At 35.9% G+C, this 24353-nt stretch overlaps 2 protein-coding genes across 4 annotated transcripts; one reads left to right on the top strand and one right to left on the bottom strand.

Annotated features, from left to right (window-relative positions):
- Positions 1-351: 351 nt before the first annotated feature.
- Positions 352-24012, bottom strand: LOC108973078 (alpha-protein kinase 1). Of its 3 annotated transcripts, XM_018940099.1 has the most exons (3): positions 23798-24012; positions 23681-23741; positions 352-3611 (listed from the first exon to the last, which is right to left on the bottom strand). In XM_018940099.1, exon 3 carries the CDS (start codon positions 3472-3474, stop codon positions 439-441), a length of 3036 nt encoding a protein of 1011 aa, XP_018795644.1. In that variant the 5' UTR covers positions 3475-3611; positions 23681-23741; positions 23798-24012; the 3' UTR covers positions 352-438. The 3 variants fall into 3 exon arrangements, with proteins under 3 accessions (XP_018795644.1, XP_018795645.1, XP_018795646.1); XM_018940100.1 differs by lacking the exons at positions 23681-23741; positions 23798-24012 and adding an exon at positions 4014-4585; XM_018940101.1 differs by lacking the exons at positions 23681-23741; positions 23798-24012 and adding an exon at positions 3825-3966.
- Positions 5563-9796, top strand: LOC108973077 (dynactin subunit 1). Its single transcript, XM_018940098.1, has one exon. The coding sequence runs from the start codon at positions 5714-5716 to the stop codon at positions 9524-9526; it is 3813 nt and encodes a 1270-aa protein (XP_018795643.1). The 5' UTR covers positions 5563-5713; the 3' UTR covers positions 9527-9796.
- Positions 24013-24353: the final 341 nt, after the last annotated feature.

Below are 24353 nucleotides of genomic sequence, written 5' to 3'. Positions count from 1 at the left end.
TAGGTGCCGCAGCACTGTTCGAAACACAAATTTGGAAGAAATAAGAATAAAATACATATAAACAACTAAATGACGCATACAAATCCTCTGAATATCGAACTTTTTCGAATCGTCAGCGCAGTTGAAGTCTGACAAGTGGAATATTTGGGTAATAACATTTCTTTATAGGTAAATATAGTGATTATTATTCAAATATATGTAGATATAAAATAGGATACCTCGAAATGGATCATCCTTTAATTTATCAAAATTTTTGCAGCATTCCCAAAAAAAAAGTATTTGAGCGTTGAAGCTAAAAAGTGTAACAGAACCGAATTGTACTACTGTAAGTGATAAATGAAAAAGTATTAAATCTATTAAACCAACAAAAGATAAGCAAGCGATAGATTTATTGTTTAAAAGCAATAGTTTTACAATTTCGTTATAATTTCCTGTCGCTTAAAATAATTGATTATTTTTTAGATATTCCAACATTCCTTGAACATTAGCATTAACCTGCGCTTGAGCGGCAGACTGGGGGTTCATCTGGTTGTTTGGCATGTGCATATTAGCACCGCCAAGAGCTTGGTTGCCGAAACTGTTTTGCTGCTGTTGTTGTGCCAAATGTGAAGCAAACAAATCCTTTTGTTGATGATGATGAAGCATTTGAGATGGCTGAGGGCCTGATGGGAATTGCCGGAAAGATAGTATGGCCGGATCCATCGCTGTCCAGTCATTGCCCAAATTACCGGCATTTCGATTATTTTGATTCATTTGATGTGCCTGCATCTCACTAAAGTTTGGTAATTGATGTCGTGGCGATTGCAAATGTGAATCCCAAGCGTTGAAAACGGATAAATGTGGAATATCATTTAAATGTCCCCTATTTCCTACTCCCATATTTGGGAATGGCATCATTTTGCTTGTATTGTGCTCCCGCGGTGCATTTAATCCAAACGAATTCATATGATTAAAGCCCGGTGGGGGCATGCGAGCACGTTGCATATTATCAATGTTGTGTTGTTGATGTTGTAGTGGGTGTTGGTGTATCATATTGGTTTCGGCGCCTACACGAATGGTGTTGATATTGGGTTTCGGGTGCTGTGGTTTAACTATTTCATTTTCCATCAGCTCAGCCAAACCCTTTTGCGTTTCTGTGAACGGATCGAATCCCAAATCGTCGTCAACAAAGGCATTACTGGAAAATTCATTTTGTATTCTACTGTGATTTTGCAGCAAATTATGCTGTGGCGTCTGTATGGTAGAATGGTGTTGTTGCAACGCCAACATTGAGTCAAGTTGCCCAAGAGCCATATGTTTTTGCTGGTTCTGTTGGTGTTGAAGTTGTTGTTGTTGTTGCTGCTGCTGCTGCTGTTGTTGTTGTTGCTGCTGCAAATTCGTTAGACCCGAGTGCTGCATAAACTGATAGGGATTCGAGGTATTTTCTAACATCGTATTGCTTCCATTCATAAGAGGCTGATCATTGTTGCTACAATGTTGCTGCAACTGTAATTGCTGATTCTTATGAAAATCAAAAAATTTCGACATATTTATGCCATACAGATTTTGACTCAAGAGAAGTTCTGATGCGTGCTCCAAAGTTGTTAGTGGCGATTGCCCAATCTCAGATAAGCTGCCAAAATGGTTTTGCACACCACTTGGTGGTAAATTAGGCTGTAATAAATTCAAATTGCCAAATAAACTATTTTGTTTGTGTAATTCGAGTAATCGTGCCAGTTCTTTCTGTTGATGAGGATGTACTTGTTGAAACTGTTGTTCTTCAATGCCCTTTAATAAATCGGGCAATGGTGATATTTTTACATTATTCATTTGATTGGACAAGTCTTCGACTTTGTCTTCTGAACTGTTCTGCAGTGTTGTGCCTGGGGAGAATGGATTTAGTTGTGAAAGTGCTGGTTTTGTATTAACAAGATCTTCGCTTTCCTCAGTTTTTAAATTAGTATCTTCAAACGATTTATCCGTCAACAAATCATCTCCTTCGCTAGTTTCAGTCTCCTTGCTATCAGTTAGTTCGTTTCCTGATACTTCTGGACTTTCGAAAAGTTCTGATGTTGTATTTATATCATTGCTACTTCCATTTTCGACCTTATCACTCTCGTTTCCATCAAAATTATTCTGACAGTCCTCAATTGGCTTAATGTCGATTTCGTCAACATGTTTCTTCGAAGCCTTTGGCTTACTTATTTTGCCCTTTGTTGTACTGCAACTAATATTATTTGGTGTAACGTTACCTTCTTGGACGGGGCTGTCGAATATTGATGCATTACCATCAGCAGATGACGATTCCGAACTATCTTTTACATCACTATTATGACTGCTATTTTCCCGCTGTGCATTAAGAACGTAACCTTTATTGACATCATTTGAACTATTTTTATTTTTTGATTTTGCACTTTTGTCATTTTTAACTTTTTCGTGTCTACCCCTATCCTTTTTATTTTTAGCCTCACCAGAACTCGTTGTTACAGGGTCTCTATTAACTGGTGAATGTGATAAGGTAGGGCAAGGATCTGTTGCGCTTTCCGGCGAAGCTCCATTAGGCGCCGGTAGTAATGAGGGTGAGGATACACCAGACGAAGTTGTCGCCTGAGGGGGCGAACTGGAATTTGTTTTACCATTTTTGCCACCACTGCCATGATTACTTTCACCGCTATTACTTCCCCACACAGGCACACCACCATTACCATTTGCTTGACCTGATTCACTTGAACCGCTCGCATTAGCACTATTTGAACTCACAACTAATGCGTCATGTAAGCGTTTCTCATATTCTTGATGTTTCCCCTGATGCATTTCCTCCTTCGTAAAGCTAGCCTCTGGATCACCCAACTCATGCAGATACATACAATCGCCTTTGGGACACACTTGATTCTTCATAAAATGACTGCAATACTTTGTTGTACCCAAACTAGTTTTTATAAGTCTGCCATCTATTATTATATTACGGGTATTGACACTTTGTATAGCTCTCAGAGCATCATTATTCTGTACATAAGTGACATAGGCCGAAGCAGACGGACCCTGTACCCCAGCATATGCGGTACTCGGATTTATCACAACTTTATGGATCTTACCATATTTGCCAAAGTACTCATGCTTCTTGAGTACCTCAGCATCGGCCAATCGTGGCGGCAAACCAACGACAAATACTAAATTCTTTTGCACCACTCTGACATTCGACAAATGCTTGCGGTTTTCAGTCACGCGTACCTTTTGCTTACGCTTTTGGTCGCGTTGTTTCTTCTGCGACTTGAAAGCAAGAATTTGCTCTTGAGTTAGCGGCGTAAAATCCGCGGGATTCTCCGTATACTCCTTTCGACATGCGGGACACAGTTTATTCTCATCGGTGCGTATCCTGTGCCAGCAGAATCGGCATATTTGATACCCGCATGTGCAAGGAAAGAAGTTCAAATCATCGACCTCAAGGGGCTCCATGCAAAGTGGGCATTCAACTGAGTCTTCGTTGTTATCCATATTGGTCTTCTTTGATTCCCTTCTGATTTATAACAAACAAAAGAAGGCCACAATCCAGACAAGCGGACAGAAATGCTGTAGTTTTTCAAGAGATTTTTTGTGGTCAAGGGTAGGCCTTTCTATGTCGGAGCCAGGAGCTGTATAAAGAAGAAAGAGAAAAACATATGTTAAGCAAAATTTATTATCTTACGTATATGTGTAATAATTTAAAAAACAACTGCAACTATATACATATACATATATGTATGTGTGCTCATATGCGGTAACAACATATATCAACAGCTGCGATAACTCAATTTTCCACGAAAAGCACAAATTTTAACTCAATATTGTCTTACAAACATATTTACATGCCACAACACAACTGGTTAATCCTGTGCCATTTTGGCGAATCGCTCTTGCATTATAGCGAGGCAATTTTTGATTTTCCAATATTGTCCTGTGCTGTTGTTGTAATATGCAGTCAGAAATTTGGCCATAATATCGAAAAATCAAATATTATAGCCAATTAGATGTTTCACCAAAACTTCGTGCACTACCTGCGTGTTTGCGTATTTGCACTTGAGTTTATATGTATTTGTATGTGTTTATTCGATTGCCACTGCACTTTGAGAGGAGCAGATTGAAATACTAATACTTTTAACTTTAAAATCAAAACAGGAATCCAAAGGCACTACGAACCGTCCAATCTGTCACTTAGACATGAAGCTACGGGAAAGGAAACGGAACAAAATAGGCGAAATGGAAAACGATTTCCTCGTGTGCCAACAGGCTTACACATATAAGTGAATCAGTTGAGCGCTCGTATTCCGGCAAATTTGCTTGTACTCAGAGCTGGTGGAATCGGTACGAATGGAAGTGTGTGGCGTGTAAAATTGTGCTTGTCATAGAACCGCTATATGCATTTCATAATGTTGCATTAGTGTGTGTGTCTTATTTGAGGTAAAAAAAAGGATACGCATCTCGCGCAATGCCAACAATAGCAGCAACAACCCGTTTCACCGCACCACTGTCCTCTTGAAGGCCTTTTCTACGTTCATTCGCTTTTTAGTTTAAACTCTGGAAGGGATGATTTGAGGGTTCACCCCTTCGTATAACTTCCAATCAAAAAAAACACAAAAACAACACAACAATTCAATGCAATCTCGCAAATGCACGAACGACAACAATTGGGAGCTTAGATTTTTTATTATGCGTGTATTCTTTCGATTTTATTGTGCGTTCGAAATTTTTAAAGTAAACTCGCTAGCGCCGTTCTAGTCGCGAAAGTTAACTCACACGTCGCAGATGGGAAAAATGACGCGAAAGGCCGTTTTAAAATTTCCAAAGTTGCACACTCACACCACCACGCTACGCAGAAACTCTCGCCAAAAAGTCGCCGCTACATTCATGGCGTGGAACAGTGAATCGTTGGATTGACGGTAAAGTTGACGTTTGAAACGTCAGACGCACTCGTGCACTCAGGAAACAACGCTGTCGCTGTCCTCTATGTGTAACACCAACAACCGACCACCACTCTACGAAAGCAAGACAAATAAGAATTTACCGCGTGTGCGCAAATTACATTTTAAAGTGTAAAAAAGTTAAACAAAAATTAGCAAACCTAATTTTAATAGTAAAATAATCAAGTGAACAGCTGCAAAAGCGGCATTCTAACCGCCAAAATGTATTCTTAAATTAATTTAACAAACAGTGGGTTTCGTTCGGTTTGTTATAAGTGCCGCAGATAATAATAAAAGATAAACATTTACGCACCGTTGCCAAAATTGGGCATACTTTAAAAGCGATTTGAAAGCTAAATGCCTGCTAGTGAACTGGTAAGTTGAGATAGTTGTCAAATAGTAGCTTGTATGGTTTAATGCACTATTCGAAGCATACTTTTAGGCCGCTAAATTGGTTACATAAAATTACTAATAAAACTAATACATTCATTGCGATATGCACACGCTAGAGCTTCTCTCAACGATTTTAAAGTTTTCCAATGGCAATTCCATTTGTGTTAGAGGGGGTTGCAATACATTTATTTATATATCATCAATGTGCATATATACATACACACGCATGTAGGTGTTTGAGTGTAGTGGGACGTGTAGCAACAACTATGGTGGCGGTTATCCGCCATATTGACGAGCATCTTTCATTTCCTTTGCTGTATACGCTACTGCTGTTCGTGGTTTTGTGTGAAAATAGGTTCCTGCAAAAAGTTAAAATTGCGAAAATGTTAAAATAATGCAGTAAAATGGCCGAGCGCAGTTTTAAAATCGGCCAAAATGTGCAAATTGTGGGTAGAAATCTGCGTGGGCAAATAGCGTACGTGGGTTTGACCAGTTTCTCACCGGGCAAGTGGATAGGCGTGGTGCTGGACGAAAAAGATAAAGGCAAGAATAATGGTACTGTCAAGGGCACTACCTACTTTAAATGTGCTGCTAATTGTGGACTCTTCGTACGACCAGCACAATTGATTTTAATTCGAGACAGTGAAACCGATGAAATGACAGAGCCAACAGCGTTAGAGGCTGGCAAAAGCAGTGGCTTGAAACCAGCGGGAAGCGAAAAATTTGCAATAGCTACGCCAGCAACATCGCACCCAAGCGCAAAAGCAGTGGAAAAGGGTGAGACTAAGAATCAAAAGTCTAATGGATCAGCAACAACTGTGCATACGGAAGCAGCTAATAGCAACACAGTAGCAACTTCGAATGGAAATCTGCTGAAGGCAACCAAAATTAATCAACCGTTGCAAGCGAATCAACGTGTTATCTCCTCCAATACTCAACTGGAATTATCCTTTACGGGTGCAACCGTATCAGTGGCGGCACCAAAGCGCAGTAAAACTACAGTTAGTCCTTCAGAGTCATTTTGTTGTGTAAGGCAGCGTTCAGCATTTGTGGAAACGGGCTTTCTGGAGATACTCCATACACAATTCACACCCGGCCACCCATTACGCTCGCCCACTGCATTCAACCTCAACAATGGATCGCACAGTACTCTGGCAATCAGCCCCACAGAGCAATTGCAACAACAGCAGCGGCAACAACAGAGATATAAGGATTTGGAGGAACAAAATGCTAAGTTAAATGAGGAATTAAATGAGTTGAAGAGTCAACGCTTAGAAGAAAAACGGCGTTTGCACGAACTCGAAAAGATCCGTTTGCAAAAAGAGCACTTAAGCGAGTTCAAAACTCAAATTATGGAGCAGCATAGTATGCTGCAACGGGAACTGCAACGCTGTCGACAAGAGCTGAGGGAGGCTAACGAACACAAGACCATGTACAAACGTGAACTGGATGAAGTAGCTGATAATATTGAACTGCTCACGTTGGATAAGGAAATGGCCGAAGAACGTGTTGAAACCCTGCAAATAGAATTGGAAACGGCAAATGAGCGTGTTGAAGAACTGATGCTAGATATTGAAATCTTGAGAGCTGAGAATGATAATTCAACATCAGTTACAACTGGCGTACGTACAGATAATGGGTTGAAAGAAGAAATAATACAGCCGTCAGCGACAGAAATCAAACGTCTCGAACAGTACAATCAACGACTGCGTGAGACGGTTGTGCGACTGCGCGATGTTTTGACACACGAAAAGCAAGACCTACAAAAGGCCAAAAAAGAATTGGAGACGAAAACATCTGAAATCTCAGAACTAAAGAAAACCAAGGAGATACTTTCGAAGCGAATTGATGTAATGGAAATGCACATTATCGACTTAAAAGAACAAGTAGACGCTGCACTAGGTGCGGAATCAATGGTTACATCCTTAGCAGAATCAAAAATAGAACTAGAAGAGCGTGTCAAATTATTGGAGGAGGAAGTAATGGAGCTCGAGGCTCTGGAAGAGATTCACGAACAAATTATTGAAGGTAACCAAGAACTAGAATTGGATTTACGCGAAGAGATTGATGCGCTCAATTTAACGATCAAAATGTTGCAAGAGGAAAAGAATAATACGCTAGAAACAATATATGATCGAGACGTAACTATTATGAAATTTAGAGAGCTTGTCAAAACATTAAATAACAATATACTCTCAAAAGATCCGCCAACAAATGTATTGGGCATCGCTACAGGTACTGGCACTTCCACATCAGACGATCTCAGCAGCACCCTCTCCAATCAGGACGAAACTCAAAGTATCGACTTTAATCAAATGTTCTCGGTGACAAAGGCTTGCGAAAGGGCCATCGACTCGCGGCTAAATGCAATTGAACTCAAACTGTGCAAAGCTCACATTGGGCACCTTCTAGCGTTTGTGCCTGAGGAGATCATGCTGCGCGGCTGCGAATATGACATCATATTGGTGCTGCTCTTACTGCAGCGTTTGTATGAGAAAATCGAAATTATTTGCCACATAATCAATGAAAAGTTTCCATCATCCTGTGAATTTGCCAAAAACACTATATTTGAAGGATTCTCCGTGCACCGCTTCGCTTTCCGTTGCAAATGCCTATATGTATTGCGCAGCCTTAAACTGGTCATTAAGCAATTAATTTTCGGTTTGAATCACTGCGAGTATGAGGTGTGCACACATGCCGCTATTTATCGCGGAGAAATGGAAACACAGGAGAAATCCATCGATGAATTGATTAAACGACTAAAAGGCGACATGCTCGATGAAAATACACCCATGGAATCGGTAGAACGAACTCTATCATTTTTCAATACGCTTTACACCAATCTCATTTGCTCGCAAAATCTTGCCGAGTTAATAGACGAACAACAACTCTACGTTATGCTGGTGGAAGTACTGGATGTGTGCCTGGACTGCATCAACACTAATGCTGGCATACTGCATACAATTATACAGTTGGGAGATGAAAATACCGAATCATTTTGGGCCATGCAATTTCTAATGGAAAACGTTAATCAATTCAAGCAAAAATTACGCAAGTTACAACGGAAGCTTCCTTCTGCTACAGTAGATATTTCAGCTATGCAGCAACAACAAATTCAGCGCATACAGCATATACTAACTACGAATGAACATTTCGGCCGATTTATTAATATTTTAATAGCAACATCCAAAGATGCAACGAAGGACATATCAACAAGCAGCTTCTCCACCAATGGAGAGCGTCTATGCGACGCAGCCATCGAACATAAAAAGCTTTGGAAAATCCTTATTACGAACTGTACAAAATATGCTGCTGAGGAAAAATCAACACCAATTGCCTTATTCCATCATTGCATTCAGCAGCTCGACGAAATAATCAATGAGCTCACTATTTTCATCTCGGAGAACGAGTCTGTGCGCAACGCAAACAAAAATACGATGTTCGTACGCTCTTCGGCTACTACGTTGCTGCAACGCTCAATGCAATTAAAGCAACATTCAGAGGATATGAAGAGTTTGAAACACTCATTGACCGAACGGGATAAGGAAATCAAAACACAAAAATACTTGGCGAAAATGAAACAGAACGAATTCTCCGAAATGCAAATACGAAAAGAGATCGCCGAACGTAACCTGTCAAAGGTGCAACGCAGCCAAGAGGAAGCTCTGACGCAGATTACGGACTATATCGAACAATTCGACAAGCTAATATGCCAACGTGAGCATATAATCGCGCAATCATTCAATATTATAAAAGAAAAACTAACTGCCATGGAACATAACCACGCACGTCTTGAGCAGAAACTTATCTCACGCAAGGCAGTCATGCATATTTCCACAGACGAAAGTTATCGCGAAATCGAAACACTTAATAAGTGCTTACGTTACGAGCGGGCCGAACGTTGTAAGCTGCGTATCGATGATATGAAGTTGCGCATGCGCAGCTTCGAGCCACTGTATGTGCCACACCAAAGGCGTATGGTAGACGCAACGGAAACCCGACTCGCCAAGGAGTTACTAACGCTGAAAAACCAATGGATTCTTTCACATATTAAATTAAAACCAGTTACGGAAAACGAACGTTACACACTAAAACGAAAATCAAATGAACTGCTGCAACGTACATGGAGCACATACTTTAAGACGCATCCTCACCGCAGCGCGTCAAATAATTTCGGCGATTTCGGCACGAAAGATGTAAACCAAATATTTAATTAAGATATTTCTAGAACACGTGCCGTTAGTACTTTCTTTCACTTCAAAAATATAACGGTGGCCTATAGATATGTGAATTAATAAGTTCTTTTAGACTAAATTAGTTTGATGCTGAGGTATTGATAAGTGATTCTCGTAGTTATTGGAAAGTAATATTTTTCGTTAATTCTTAAATTAACCTTTTAGCTTATCGAGTTTGAGATCGAGTTGTACTGAAAATATCATCTATAAATATAACGAAAAGCCTTTTTAATGTGATCAAGAACACCAATTAATTTTTAAACACTATGGATTCTTCTAAAAATGGTGTATATGATTTTCAAATTTCTTTTTTATTTTATATTCATTCATTGAGAATCAATCAAAATCTTTCTGAAAACAGTATTACTTAAATTTCTCATATTTTAATTGATGAAATCAAAAAAAAAAAAAAATGAATAATGATAATAATAAATGAATAGTAATAAATATAAAAAAGAAAACATTGGAAATTAATAGTCTCTCTAGAATATTATTTTTATACCCTGAACAGGCTATATTAAATTTGTCATGAAGTTTGTAACACCCAGAAGCAAGGGTCGGAGACGGTATAATGTATATATATAATATAGACAGATCAGTATGTCGAGCTGAGTCGATCTGTCTGTCCGTCTGTCTTTCTGTATATATACGAACTAGTCCCTCAGTTTGTAAGATATCGTTTTGAAATTTTGCAAATGTCATTTTCTCAACAAGAACCTGCTCATTTGTCGGAACTGCCGATATCGGACCACTATAACATAAAGCTGCCATACAAACTGAACGATCGGAATCAAGTTCTTGTACGGAAAACTTTCACAGTTGACAAATATATTCCCGAAATTTGGTATAGATTATTTTCTAAGGCAACAATAAAATTTTCGAAGAAATATAGCATATATTTTAACTGCCATACAAACTGAACAATCGGAATCAAGTTCTTGTATGGAAAACTTTCACATTTTACGATATATCTACACGAAATTTGGCACGGATTATTGCTTAAAGTAACAATATAATCTCCAAAAAAATTATTCAAAACGAATTACTATAGCTTATAGCTTCCCTACAAACTGAACACAAAGTTACTAACAGAAATGCACCTGTGAAGGGTATTTAACTTCGGTGCAACCGAAGTTAACGTTTTTATTGTTTATTACAACCACTATATATCGTCACCTGAAATTTAAAACAACGTATCATCAAAAGAACCGAAAATGAGTTTTTTATTGCTTACAATTTACTACATATCGTCGCCTGAAATGCAAAATAACGTATCATCAAAAAAATCGACATTCAACATTTTCAGGTTCTGCGGTCTGTTATAAACCAGTTTTAACCAATATTAAAATTTTGCTTCACTCATGTTCCATTTTATTTCGTGTTTCATTCATGCCACCGAAAATGTTGTTAAGTTATTTTGCATTTCAGGTGACGATATATTATGTAGTATATGTTTCATAAAATTTTAACCTCCCGCTGTCAGATATAACCAGTATATAATCACTTTATAATCAATATATAACCGTTTTATAACCAAAACTTAAATTTTGTTTCCATATCCTGTGGACTTGTGAAGAGTGATGTTACGTTATTTTGCATATTAGATGACGATATGTACTTACATACATATATATGTATATATATATAATAAATTAGAACATATAATAATAACTACTTATTATCACCATTCTTTCAACTATGGTAATACGAGTATAAAGCTTTATTATTGGCTTTACGGATATTTATTAAATTATAGACTTATAAATATTGTTATTTACAATAATCGAAAAATTACTCTTTGCTAACAAAATTTAGCATACTTTACACTAACTTTTAGTGCATTTAATGAAATTGATAATATCGTAGTTTAAAGGCATAGTTTGGACAAAAACTGAGAGAATAAACTGGAGAGAAGCTTAATGAGTGTGTAACACTAATCAGTAGAAGCATATGTACTTAATCTCTTGTTTATAAACTTATTTTAAGCAACCTACAAAAACAGTTACAATAAATAAAAGTTAGATCTTCATACAGAGTAATGGAGTATTTTTTGAAAATTGCGAATAAATTATTTGGCTTTGTTAATGGTGTTGTTATTTATTGTTGAATGCTGTATAAATATTACTGGGATTTACCTACGGAGCAAACTATCAAAATATCTGATTTTGTCTCATTCATACTTATCATATTTCAACAAATTATTCCAAAATAATAAATCATAAAAAACTTGAATTTCAAACTTAAAATGCAAAAGTGTTTAACTTATTATTCCAACCACTGACCTTTCTCCATTTTATAACAGTGATCAACCCTCCGTCCAATGAACCGCAGCGTATACTTGCATACATTTAAAAAAGAATTACCTACTGTATGCTAGTGTCGTATGCTCTTCGATACTAAAGGCAACACGCACGCTCATTGGATTGTTACACATTTCGATCGGCATTGGTCATCCCTTATTGTCAATGCATTTACTTACTTATTTACGTCCGTGCATCTAATGTATGTGCACTAAAATGCAGATACGCATGCATATTTTAACAGTTACCCTGTAGTAGAATATCTCTGTTCAATACTGGCATGACCACCATTTTATTTCACATTTTTGTTGCCATTTTCTAAGTGGTTAAAGTTAATATTTCATAGGTGGTGCGTCGAATATTAAGGCTTAATGTAATTATTGTGCACATTTTTCATGCGTTTTAAGAATGCAAGTATTCTAATATTTTATCGCAACATATTGAGTTTCATAGTTTTGTTCATCTTACGATTGTATGAATCACCTTAAGCTAATCGCGATAGATATATATTTAAATTTGATCCGTCCGTCCGTCTATCTGCGCAAGCGATAACTTGAGTAAAACTTGAGAAAATATAATGAACATTTGTGGACATGTTCCTTGTAGATAGGAATGACCGCTCAAAAAAGTAATCAAGAAATTAAGACAAATAATAATATTTAATAAATATTTAATTATTATTAATAATATTATTATTAATATAAATTTTTTTAAATTAAGTGTAGTCCCGGCCCTAAAACGTGTAATGTCACAAAATTCTAAAGTTAATTGAAACTTGATGAGAACAAAACCTTTTAGCACCTCTTCGTACACTATGAAAACAATCAAAATCAGATGATAAACACCGTCATTAAAACCGCCATATAATGCTTGTATTGCAAACTTCTGAAAGTAGTAACGGACCAACTAAATATCTTCAGGTGAAGTCTCATTTACATATATGCATATCTGTCTGATAAGAGTATGATCTAATACTTAGAACTTACTTATCCTAACTCCCAAACATCTATTATAAAGATTTTCAAACATTCGGCTGACTTTATATTCTATTTATCAATCAATCTGTAAGGTATCTTAGGAACATTAAGTGAAGATACAATATTTGATATACTATAGCTTAATTCAGACTATATGAAAGTGGTCTACGAATTTTTTAATTCTAATAAACTGTATACCGAAGGTATTGAGCAATTTATAAGGTATATCTCTCAAATTGTATAATAGTTTTGTTCACTTAACGGCTGTATCATCTTAAACTAATCGAGGGTTAAAAACTAAATAAATTATCAGGATGACAAGACAAGTTGAAATCCGTGTGACTGTCTATCTGTCTGTCCATGCAAGCTATAACTTGGGTAAAAACTAAGATATATTGATGAAACTTGGTAGATATTATATATTATCAGACCACTACCACGCCCACAAAACTAAAACGTATATATTGCAATAACTAAGAAAAAAAAATATCCAAAATTGTAATTTGATACAACGAATTTCAAGAATTATGGCACGTGGCATGTCCAAGCAACCTAATAAGTTGAATGTATATATATACATATATCTTCCAAACCAATAAAGCTATATCACCTAAATTTGCACAAGATAAACCTTTTCTTACGATAGTGTAAAAGTAGTCGAAATAGGATAATAAACCTACCCGCTCCCCACATTACGGGTTTCTTAATAACTAAAAACACAATTAGGTTAAAATCCATATTTCGGGATCTTCTTCCTCTTTATTGGCATAGACACCGCTTGCGCGGTTACAGCCGAGTTTACAACGGCGCGTCTTTATGCAATATAGTGTCAACTGGAGATTCCAAGCGAAGCCGGGTCCTTCTCTACCTGGCTTTAAGTGGAGGTCTTCCTCTGCCTCTACTTCGCCCGGCGGGTACTGCGTCGAATACTTTCAGAGTTGAAGTGTTTTTCTCTCCATTCGGACGACATGACCTAGCCAGCATAACCGCTGTCTTTTAATTCGCTGAACTATATCAATGTCGTCGTGAAAGGGCAAATGACCAGAAATCTTCCGCCGAACCTTTCTTTTGAAAACTCGTAACGTCGACTCATTAGATGTCCATGCATTTGCACCATAAAGCAGGACGGGTGTAATGAGTGACTTAAAGAGTTCGATCCTTGTTCGTCGAGAGAGGACTTTACTTCTCAATTGCCTACTCAGTGCGAAGGGACACCTGTTGGCAAGAGTTATTCTGCGTTGGATTTCCAGACTGACGTTGTTGTTGGTGTTAATGCTGGTTCCAATATTGACGAAATTATCTACAACTTCGAACTTATGACTGTCAACAGTGACGTGGGAGAAAATCGCAAATGCGACTACTATTTGTTTGACAACAGGAGATATTTCGTCTTGCCTTCGCTCACTGCCAGACTCATTTGCTTCGCTTCTCTGACCAACCTGGAGAAAGTTGAACTAACGGCGCGGTTGTTGAAGCCAATGATATCAATAACATGGCCGTACGCCAACAGCAGTACACTCAGGTTTTCTATTTAGTTCTGCAGCTCGAATAATTTTCTCCAAGAGTAAATTGAAGTAGTCCCACAAAAAGGAATCGCCTTGTCTGAAATCTCGTTTGGTATTGAGAGGTCCTCGAAAAGGTTCTTCATGATTCTGGCAGAGCTTTTTTTATTGCAAATTCACACATCGCGGCATAAAGGCAGCTCCTTTTCCTACTTTCAAAAGCAGCTTTGAAATGACGAACGAGTGGTGCGTGTTGATTTTCTTTTCACGTGTCTTTTACAAGATTTGGAGCATTGTGAATATTTGGTAAATTTTGATTTTCCATGTCTAAAAACACACTGATAAGGGTTAAACACTTTTTTGAAGATGGGCTTTAATCTTTTACACAATACGCTCGATAGAACATTTTATGCGATGTTGAGGAGGTTTACGCCACAGTAGTTGACGCAGATGGTGGGGTTACCTTTTGGGGGATTGGACAGAGCACACTTAAATTTCTCGGTATCTATCCCATCCAGCACGTGCCTGAATCTACTCGACCGATATCAACCCAATTCGATACATAAAATTGTTCTGATATCCGTATGCTACAGAGCAAAAAAAATAAAGAAAATCGGAATGCAAACACTCCTACTTCAAATATAACACAATTTAAAATTCCACCCGATTCTTTCATATACGGTATACAAATCAAACTGAAACTATTGAAGCCACTAAGTACCGGATATGTGAACCACAGTGCCTATAGTTGACTTTTTATCGAAATATCGGTCAACATGTGAGACATATAATTGAAATTTGCGCATAATTCTTTTATCAAATTTTTGAATATCAAAAATGGATCAACTTCCCTTAGCCCCCATACACGTAATATAAAGATGTTCAAACTTTCGGTTTTTGGTGATGGTATATGAGGTACCTTAATAAAACCCAGACAGTAATTAGCCGGCTGCGATTTTTCCAAATTGCAGGAGTATAAAACGTTCGGTTGTACCCGAACTCAGACCTTCCTTACTGTTTAATGTTTAATATTTTGTGAAATTTGTAATTAAAAATTCCGAAAATTCACCTACAACTTCATCTCCCTTGACATCTCCAAAACAATGATCTAGTCATGCATCATCTTCATTATAGGCATTAAATTAAAAAAAAAAAAAAATCGTTTGTACATTGTAAAGTCTCGTTATTGGACGAAGGGAAAAACTTAAAATTAGAATTTTTGACACTTTGAACAAAAAAATAACACAGTAATTCGTAACATTTTCGCCATTTATTGACTTGAATAATTTAGTTGCAATTTAAAATACCTTATTTTATGGCTAGATAATTATATTTTATATGTACTTATGTATGTTTTTCAAAATTTGAACAAACTTCATTACCTTTTTATAAATCATGTTCACCGACTAAGAAATTGAGTTTTGTGATAAACGCGTCTAAAGCGAAGCGCTATACTGACGTTGCCTGATGGGCGGAAGTTCCGAAGGGTATATCCCTTAGAATTTTATTTAGAGCGATTTGAAATTTATTATTTTAATTAATTAATATTTTAACATACTTGCATTTTTGTTTTCATTTTTGAAAATTTCATTATTTAATTCATCTTTGTTTTTGCAAAAGCAGTCAGCACTAATTAAGGAAACCTTTTAAAAAATTTAAAATTAGTTTTTAACTAATTCACTAAAAATATTCTCTCTAGATAATTTATTTGGTAAAATTACCTAAAAAATACTTAGATATTTGATTAGCCACATATGACGATTTGTAAATAATACGAGTGGAATTTTTTTCCCTTGGATGTTATGACTTTGAAAATTCCATTAGGCATTGTCTCTACTACTTTTCTAAGAACATCGATTTCAGCAGTTCTGTATACTTCTCGGAGTTAATTTTTGTAGTAATGAAACACGGTGGTAGCTGTGCCCAAAAAATAAGGTGACATTGTATTTATTTTGAAAATTCTTTATTTATTCTTCCAAATCAATTTCATCCCCTTCAAAGTAATCCCCTCCCGATGCAATGCACTTACGCTCTATCGTATAAAAAGGGTGTCCCCGGAGCGGTCTTTTGAGCTTGGTGAACAGCCAGAAGTCGCACGGCGCCAGATCAGGTGAATACGGTGGTTGCGGAACGATATGGGTTGAGTTTTTGGCAAAATGATAGCGAATTACGAGGGCAGTATGGGATGGTGCATTATCGTGGTTTAAGAACCAAGAATTGTCTTTCCACAATTCCGGCCTTTTTAGGCGGATAGCGTTACGCAAACGACGCATAACGTTCAAATAATATTCATTGTTGACTGTTTGACCGGTTGGAAGGAATTCATAATGCACAACACCACGATAATCGAAGAAAGCAGTCAACATGACCTTGATTTTTTTGATCTCGGCTCTCTTTTGGCACGATATCCGCCCCGATCGGTTGTTTCGGGGTCGTAAGCATTGATTCAAGTCTTATCGACATTTATAATGCGTTTCATGACACCCTGGTAGTCGGAAATCATCGTTTCACACACTTCAACGCCGACGACGGTTTTTCAACACCAAATCTTTGATTTGTTGAACGTGAGCTTCGTCGGTTGAGGTTGATGGTCGCCCTGGACGCTCTTCGTCTTCGACACGTTCACCGCCGGTTTGGAAGTCACTATACCACATTTTTTTTAGACATAGACTCATCACCAAAGGCTTTCTGCACCATCCTCAACGTATCCGCAGCAGAAAGTTGATTCCGTAAACAAAATTTAATGAAAATTCTTTGCTCAGCAAATTTCGACATCGCAAAAAACGAAAAACTCACTTTTAGCAGCTCACAAAACGACACGTATCTCAAACACTAATGAATATATTGACATGAAATTTGACATAAATGTGACTGTCAGTACTACCAACCTCCAAATCCTTCGACGCGAGCAGTTTAAATTCAAATGTCACCTTATTTTTTGGGCACAGTACCGTAAAGTACGTAAACGCACCTCATACCATATCATATCATACAAAACACCCTATAAAGGTGCAGCTCATTCTTTCGCCATGGATTTTGCCGATATTCTGCCGAGAAAAGCTCAAACCATCAGAAACATCAAGGTTGCATTTCCTCTTGGCTGTTTTCTTTCATTCTGTGCCTCTAGTTTCTCAAAAAACACCCACAAGCTGTCGTTTGGTCACAGAAAGACATGCTTCATCTTACAATTGTGCACAAGTCAGTTTGTTTTTGGTGCCTTCGTCACGAATTCGCAAGCTCAGCTTTTTTTACTTGTGGCTTGGGTCGGTTACCATAAATTTTTGTGCTTTTTAATAAATGTCAAACAAATGTCTTAGATCTTACAATTTTAGGTGCAATTTGCCAATTCAACAAGTGTTATTTAAAAAAGGTTTTTTTTCGAATTCCAAAGTAGTTACGTGTTTTTTTCTTGCTCATGTTTTTTCCTTTTTCATGTCATAAACATGCTTCTAGCAAATAAAATTTGACAACTACTTTCCCCGAAATGCCTTAAGAACCAAAATTGCATTCAATTTCCTTACGGTGGAATATTACCAATATAAATTATAAAACAAAGTAAATATTTTGTCCATGTAAAATTAAAAAAAAAATTATTTTTACTATTTTCGCCTCAAATAGGCTTTATAGTCACAAAAATAAGGTTCTAGTTGATTTGTTTCCGTTTCAAACGACTCATCAAAAAATTCGAAATTGAGTGTCTTATTGATGACGCTTCACTACTTCAAACTACATACATAATATTACCTATGTTCAACATTTTCAGGTTATAAACCAGTTTTAAATAATATTAAATTTTTGTTTCACTCATGTTCCATTTTATTTCGTGTTTCATTCATGCCACTGTAAATTTCCGAAAATGTTGTTAAGTTATTTTGCATTTCAGGTGACGATATAGTAAGCCCACATCTTCTTCTGTTATTCCACCCCTGAAACTTTAAACGCATTTTTCTCAAAACTACGGTTTAACAATTAGCGAGACAAATAACTTTTGAAAAACAGTTTTCACTCAATCGACTTTAAAATTTCCCAATTTCTTGAAATAATCGAATCTTCGAACTTTTTCGCAATAATTCGGTTGTTGCACGTGTTGTGTGGCATGTAGCTCCATCTTGTTGGTACCAGATCAACTTCTTCCAATTGCGGCCATAAAAATTGAGATAACCGTAGCATCGATCTATACCGCTCTCCATTGACAGTAACGGTGTCACCAGCTTCATTTCGAAATAGGTAGCAGAAAAAACAAAGACCAAACCATCAATTTAAGTGAATGTAATGTTTGCTCATAAATATGCGCACCACAATCGACAGTTTTGTTTGTTTACCACACCACTCATATGAAAATGAGCCTCACCGAAGAAGATTCATTTGTTAGATTGTTAGATACTGGAGAACGATTATTTTGTTAATAAAATGCAATAATTTGTAAATTATGTTCTTGCATATATCTTTCCTTGATGAATTTGTAAACATTACTGAAAACAAGAAAAAACGTTAACTTCGGCTGCACCGAAGCTAATATACCCTTCACAGATGCATTTCTTTTAGTAACTATGTGTACAGTTTGTACGGAAGATATATGCTATAGTAATTAAATCTGAACAATTTCTTCGGAGATTATGTTATTACCTCAAGCTATAACCCATGTCAAATTTCGTGAATTTAGTGAACCGATCTGAACAATTCCTTTCGATATTTCATTATTTCTATAAACAATAACTCATTCCAAATTTCCTGAAGATATATCGTCAAATGAGGAAGTTTCCTATGCAGCATATGATTCCGATAATTCAGTTTGTATGGCAGCTAAATGCTATAGTAAGCCGATCTGAACAATTTCTTCGGGGATTACATTGTTGCCTTAGAAAATAATTTATACCAAATATACAGTGACTCACAAAATTAATCACGCTTCAGTTGAATATTCATTTCTTTTTTCATTCCGTCTTGCATATACAGTCAAACACAAATTCGACTGAATACTTATGTTGCTTGGTGTTCAATGTACCGTTATCTATATGTTTTACGTCGCCACCAAAATTAGCGGTAAAGTAAAATTTGAACAATACGCAGAAGACAAGCGTGATCAATTTTGAGACTTTCGCTCGAAGTGTTTGGACGTGCGCAAAAAAGTGAATTCATTAAATAGAATAGTTTGAATTATTTGAAAAAAGATATAAAAGGTAAGAGAAAATATGCATACGTTTTTCCGCCGCTATAGTTGCTTATATCTTTGGCAGACATGGGAAAAAAGAACATGGTTATCTCCAATGGAGTTAAAGGCGAGGTGAAAAAATTGTTGATTGATGGTGTGACTCATCGCGAAATTTCTCGAAGGCTGAAAATCTCCGTTGGCATTGTGAGTAAAATTCGCAGAAAATTTGCAGATTTATTCAATAAAAATAAAGCAGGCCGTAAAAGAATTCTTAGCTCAGTTCCGGAAGTTGCGGCTAAATTTTGCCAAAAAATACAAGACCTGGAATGCAAGTGACTGGGAGAAGGTCTGTGGTCGGATGAGACCAAAATAAATCGTTTAGGATCGGATGGGCGCGAATGGACCTGGAGAAGCAAGGGTGCGAAATTACAGGCACACGACGTTAAGCCTACACTGAAGTTTGGAGGAGTCTCCATTATGGTATGGGGATGCATGACGATCAATGATGTTGGTACATTGGCCAAAATCGAAGGACGAATGACGGCAGAGTCTTAATTGAAATTCTGCGCAGTCATTTGCTTGGCACTATAGGAGACTTAGGTGGAAATGGGTCGGACATTGTCTTCCAACAGGCCAATGATCCGAAGCACACAGCAAGAGCGACTCGCAAATGGCTCCAGGACAATAGTATTAGTATACTAGATTGGCCTCCGCAATCTCCAGACCCCAACCCCATCGAGCACCTGTGGGGTATATTAAAAAAAATCGGTCGCCGGCGAAGTCGGCTCATTGAGCGAATTATGGCCTAAGGTGCAGCAGGCGTGGGATTCTACTTCGTCAGAAACATGCGCAAATTTGTGTTTAAGTATGCCAAGGAGAATCAAAGCCGTTATAGATAGATGCCAAATATTAATACGAAGTATTAATATTAATTTTTAACCCTGTTAATATTAAGTCACAAAATTGATCACACTGAAATATTCTATATTTAGTTTCTTTATTGCTTTTATTTGTTATTGTCAAATGAAATATTACTTGTGTTTTATTCTTTCATATTATATCTTAAAAAAAACATAAAAAATTTCGAAAATATCAAATCATATACGAGTTTTTTATCATCGCTTAGGTACGTATTGATACCGTGATCAATTTTGTGAGTCACTGTATCTTGCCAAGTGTGAAAGTTTTCATACAAGATCTTGATTCCGATCGTTCAGTTTGTATGGCAGCTCTATGTTTTAGTGGTCCGATATCGGCAGTTCCGACAAATGAGCAGCTTCTTGAAGAGAAAATGACGTTTGCAAATTTCAAAACGATATCTTAATCGAAATCGACTCAGCTCTACATACTGATCATTTATATATATACTTTATAGGGTCTCCGAAGCTTCGTGACAAACTTAATATACCCTGTTCAGGGTATAAAAATTACAGTTCATAACATATTATATTAAAAATGGGCGAAACGATACTTGGAGAACATATAATCTCTATTGTAAAACCCTTTACTTCGAGCGGTTCTTCGTCTTATTGGCACTTAAACATCATGCAAAGAAAATGTACACTAAAATTTTTATTTTTTTACACGTTTCATTTAATAGTTAATATATTCCGCGCAATATATTTATATAGTAAAAAATATTAAAACCTTGCGATATACATACATATAAATACAACAGGGCAATACTCCTACCTACCTACATATAAGATTGGAAAGCTTATTAGATGGGAATATGCCCCAAAATTGAGAATTTCGTTGCTTTTGTGGCTACGAATCAACTTTTTTGTAATATATTGGTATAAACATCCTATAGGAAAGCATTATTGTTCACTCTATCTTAACTAATCAATCGAAAATTTTAATAATTTAAGCAAATATATACCTTAATGTAACACATAGTAATCTATATATATAATATTATATAAAGATATGTAAATTTAACGGAGGGCTTCAAAATAATTTTAGAAATACTGTCAAGTTGACTGTCTGGATACAAAGCGCGACCACGGCGGCGCTGGATGGACCAAAATTGTACATATTTGTTTATTTATTTATTATTATAAATATAAAAAAAATACGTTCAAATTTGAATACGGAAAGATTTTTTCGATTATTAAATATTTATTATAATACCAGAACAGCTCTTGGCTATATAAAATACAGATCGATTCTGGTAGCAAGCAACTAGCTATGGTAGGATAGATTGGATAGCTTAATTTGAACTAGAAAATTGTTAGCTCTTTAGCGGCAGTTTAAAATTTTCGTATCGCAGTTAAATACATGAGCACGAATAGTTTCAGATAATAAATCACCATTTCATTGTTTTGTTGTAGTTGGATCATAAGCAAATTCATTAATAAATGATGAAATGATACGTTTAAGCGAAATTTGCAGAATATTGATGTTTCGCACTACAGAAAATTGGCTCAAAAAATTGGATTGTTGATTAGCTGTGCATACAATTTATTTATATTTTATTTATTTATATAAAAAAATTGTTGTAATATTCTCATTTGGAAGAAATGTACATCAATGTATACTTCCTATCAGGATGACGAAAAGGCTAAATTTAAACTTATACTAACCCTTTCCACCTCACATAATATATATGCCTATCAGAGTTAAAAGCCAAAGCGCTGGTTTAATAAATGTTTTTAAAGATACTACACACGCTCATATCAATGTATTTCCATGCGAAAAGGTATGAATACCTGTGCTGCTGTCACCATCCCATACCCTGTTCAAGGAAACATTAACATGCCGAAATGTAGAGTGTGAAGTGTGAAATAAGTATGTTTATATGTGATCCAGTATAATTGTGTGCATGTATGTGTGTGTGTAACACATCAACGCGGTTGACAAGTGGCGAGATAAAACATATTTCTGAACTCTCGACGTTTTGCAGCTATAGATAGCCCTTATTCGCCATATCAATTTTTTGAATATTTAATTTTCAATTAAGGTTTTTGAGGAACAGTTACATGAAAAGTGCATTTCGCGTCAAGCCACTCAATTATAACAAAGTAATGGCAAAGGTAAAAATCAACTTTTCCAAACTTTTTATATTTGCTATACTCAGGCGCATAAGTAAGGGCAAAATTCAAAACAATTCAACTCTGTTTTCTTATATTACATTTAATCGAATTCATTAATATTGTTGTTTTCATTAAAAGTTAGCATATCATTCAAAGATGACTACTGGTCCACGTTATTTTTTTATTTGTGTGACTGTGCTTTCTATTGAAATTCTTTATACAATAATATTGCTTCGTTTAGTACACTAAAAATTAAGAAAAAATATACACTCATAATACCCTTCACATATACAAATATTCCAATGTCCGATCGGAACATTTCTTCGAAGATTGTACCGTTCCTTTTTTTTCGAAAAGATATTGTGCAAATCAAGAAATTTTCCATACAACAGCATGATTTTGAGTCTTCACTTTTTATGGCAGCTGCTCATTGGGAGAAAAGGTGTGCAGAATTCCAAATCAATATCTCATAAACTGAGGGACCAGTTAGCGTATATACAGACAGACGGATGGACAGCGCAAATCTCCGACGTTTTCTTCTGGGTATTAGTAACTTCATGGCAAACTTAATAAATCCAGATCATCGAAAAATAATCCGTTATTTAAAAACCGATGATAAAAAGTAAAGGTTTAGATTTTTTTATAAACCTCTTCATTTGCTGTTGTTTTTACCTTCGTTTGTGGTGGTAGTCAGAACATAATTTTGTTTTGTATGAGTCATGATTATATTCACTCTTTTAAAAACAAAACATTGCAATAAAATCAATAATTTAAACATTACTATTTCGAAGCATTTTATGGATAAAATAGATTTTATACGGATTATTAAAATAAAACGACTTTTCGAAATAGAACATAATAAAATTCAACAACATTGCAATTTGTGAAGCAATTAATTCTTAATATTTATATATAAAAATGTTTTCACATTAGATTCATGTTTAAGCACTTCTAACATATTTTAGCCCTAAATAGTACTTTATTTGATATGGACGATTTTACCTTGATTTGAAAACTATTTTATATATGTATTCGCATTTAGGCAGAGCTATATATTATATATCCATATATTTGTATATACAAATGAAGCCCTAATGTTAAATCACACAAAGCACAAATATTACGCATTCTTGAACTATATTTTGACAACACTTTTAAACATTCACTTACCTGGTCCAATTTTCCAAACCTTTGCAAGTTATGAGAAGTGGCAGACGCAATAATTTAACTCCTGAAATGAAATTATTTTTCGAACATAAACCAAAATTTTTTCGTCATTTTGCTTACTTGGCAAAGTTGTTGCGCGGCAGTATCCCGATGTCTTTGCAGACAAAATAATCTTAGCCAGTGAAGAATTATGCAATTCAACTTTCTACACAAAAACTATGAATGTTAAGTTGCATAAAAAAGCAAATTTTCACAATAAGAAAGGAAAAAATATTCTTTAAAACAATATAAATCCACTTGTGCGATTCTTTTACTGATAGAGACAGCGCGTTGATTATTTTGACAGATCACAACAGCTGATCTTTCTATTCTCATTGTGAACTGTTTATAATCGAAATATATATAAAGAATATTCGAATGTCACAGGTAAGAAGCAAAAACGAACTGACATAAAACTTTCTTTTTCTCATGAACATATCAAATTTATTGCTACAAAAAACTCTTTTATAATTAAAGTATAATATTTTTTATTTTCATTAACATGTATGTAACTTTTTTAAAGGAATATAAAAAAACCCCTGGACAAATTTTCTGTTATTATTTCAATTTTTATTGGCTAAAAAATAACTAAAATACTGAATGTAGGCAAAGTTATCAAGCAATTATTCTCGGCCTT

This window comes from Bactrocera latifrons, unplaced genomic scaffold, assembly GCF_001853355.1.
Source record: "Bactrocera latifrons isolate USDA-ARS-PBARC rearing strain unplaced genomic scaffold, ASM185335v1 scaffold_453, whole genome shotgun sequence".
NCBI lineage: Eukaryota > Metazoa > Arthropoda > Insecta > Diptera > Tephritidae > Bactrocera > Bactrocera latifrons.
Note: the sequence above shows the minus strand (reverse complement) of the source record. Positions and strands in the feature narration are given on the sequence as shown.

Bases quoted from the DNA above. Each gene is read 5' to 3' on its own strand.
- LOC108973078 (XM_018940099.1), bottom strand. From the start codon at position 3,474: ATGGATAACAACGAAGACTCAGTTGAATGCCCACTTTGCATGGAGCCC.
- LOC108973077 (XM_018940098.1), top strand. From the start codon at position 5,714: ATGGCCGAGCGCAGTTTTAAAATCGGCCAAAATGTGCAAATTGTGGGT.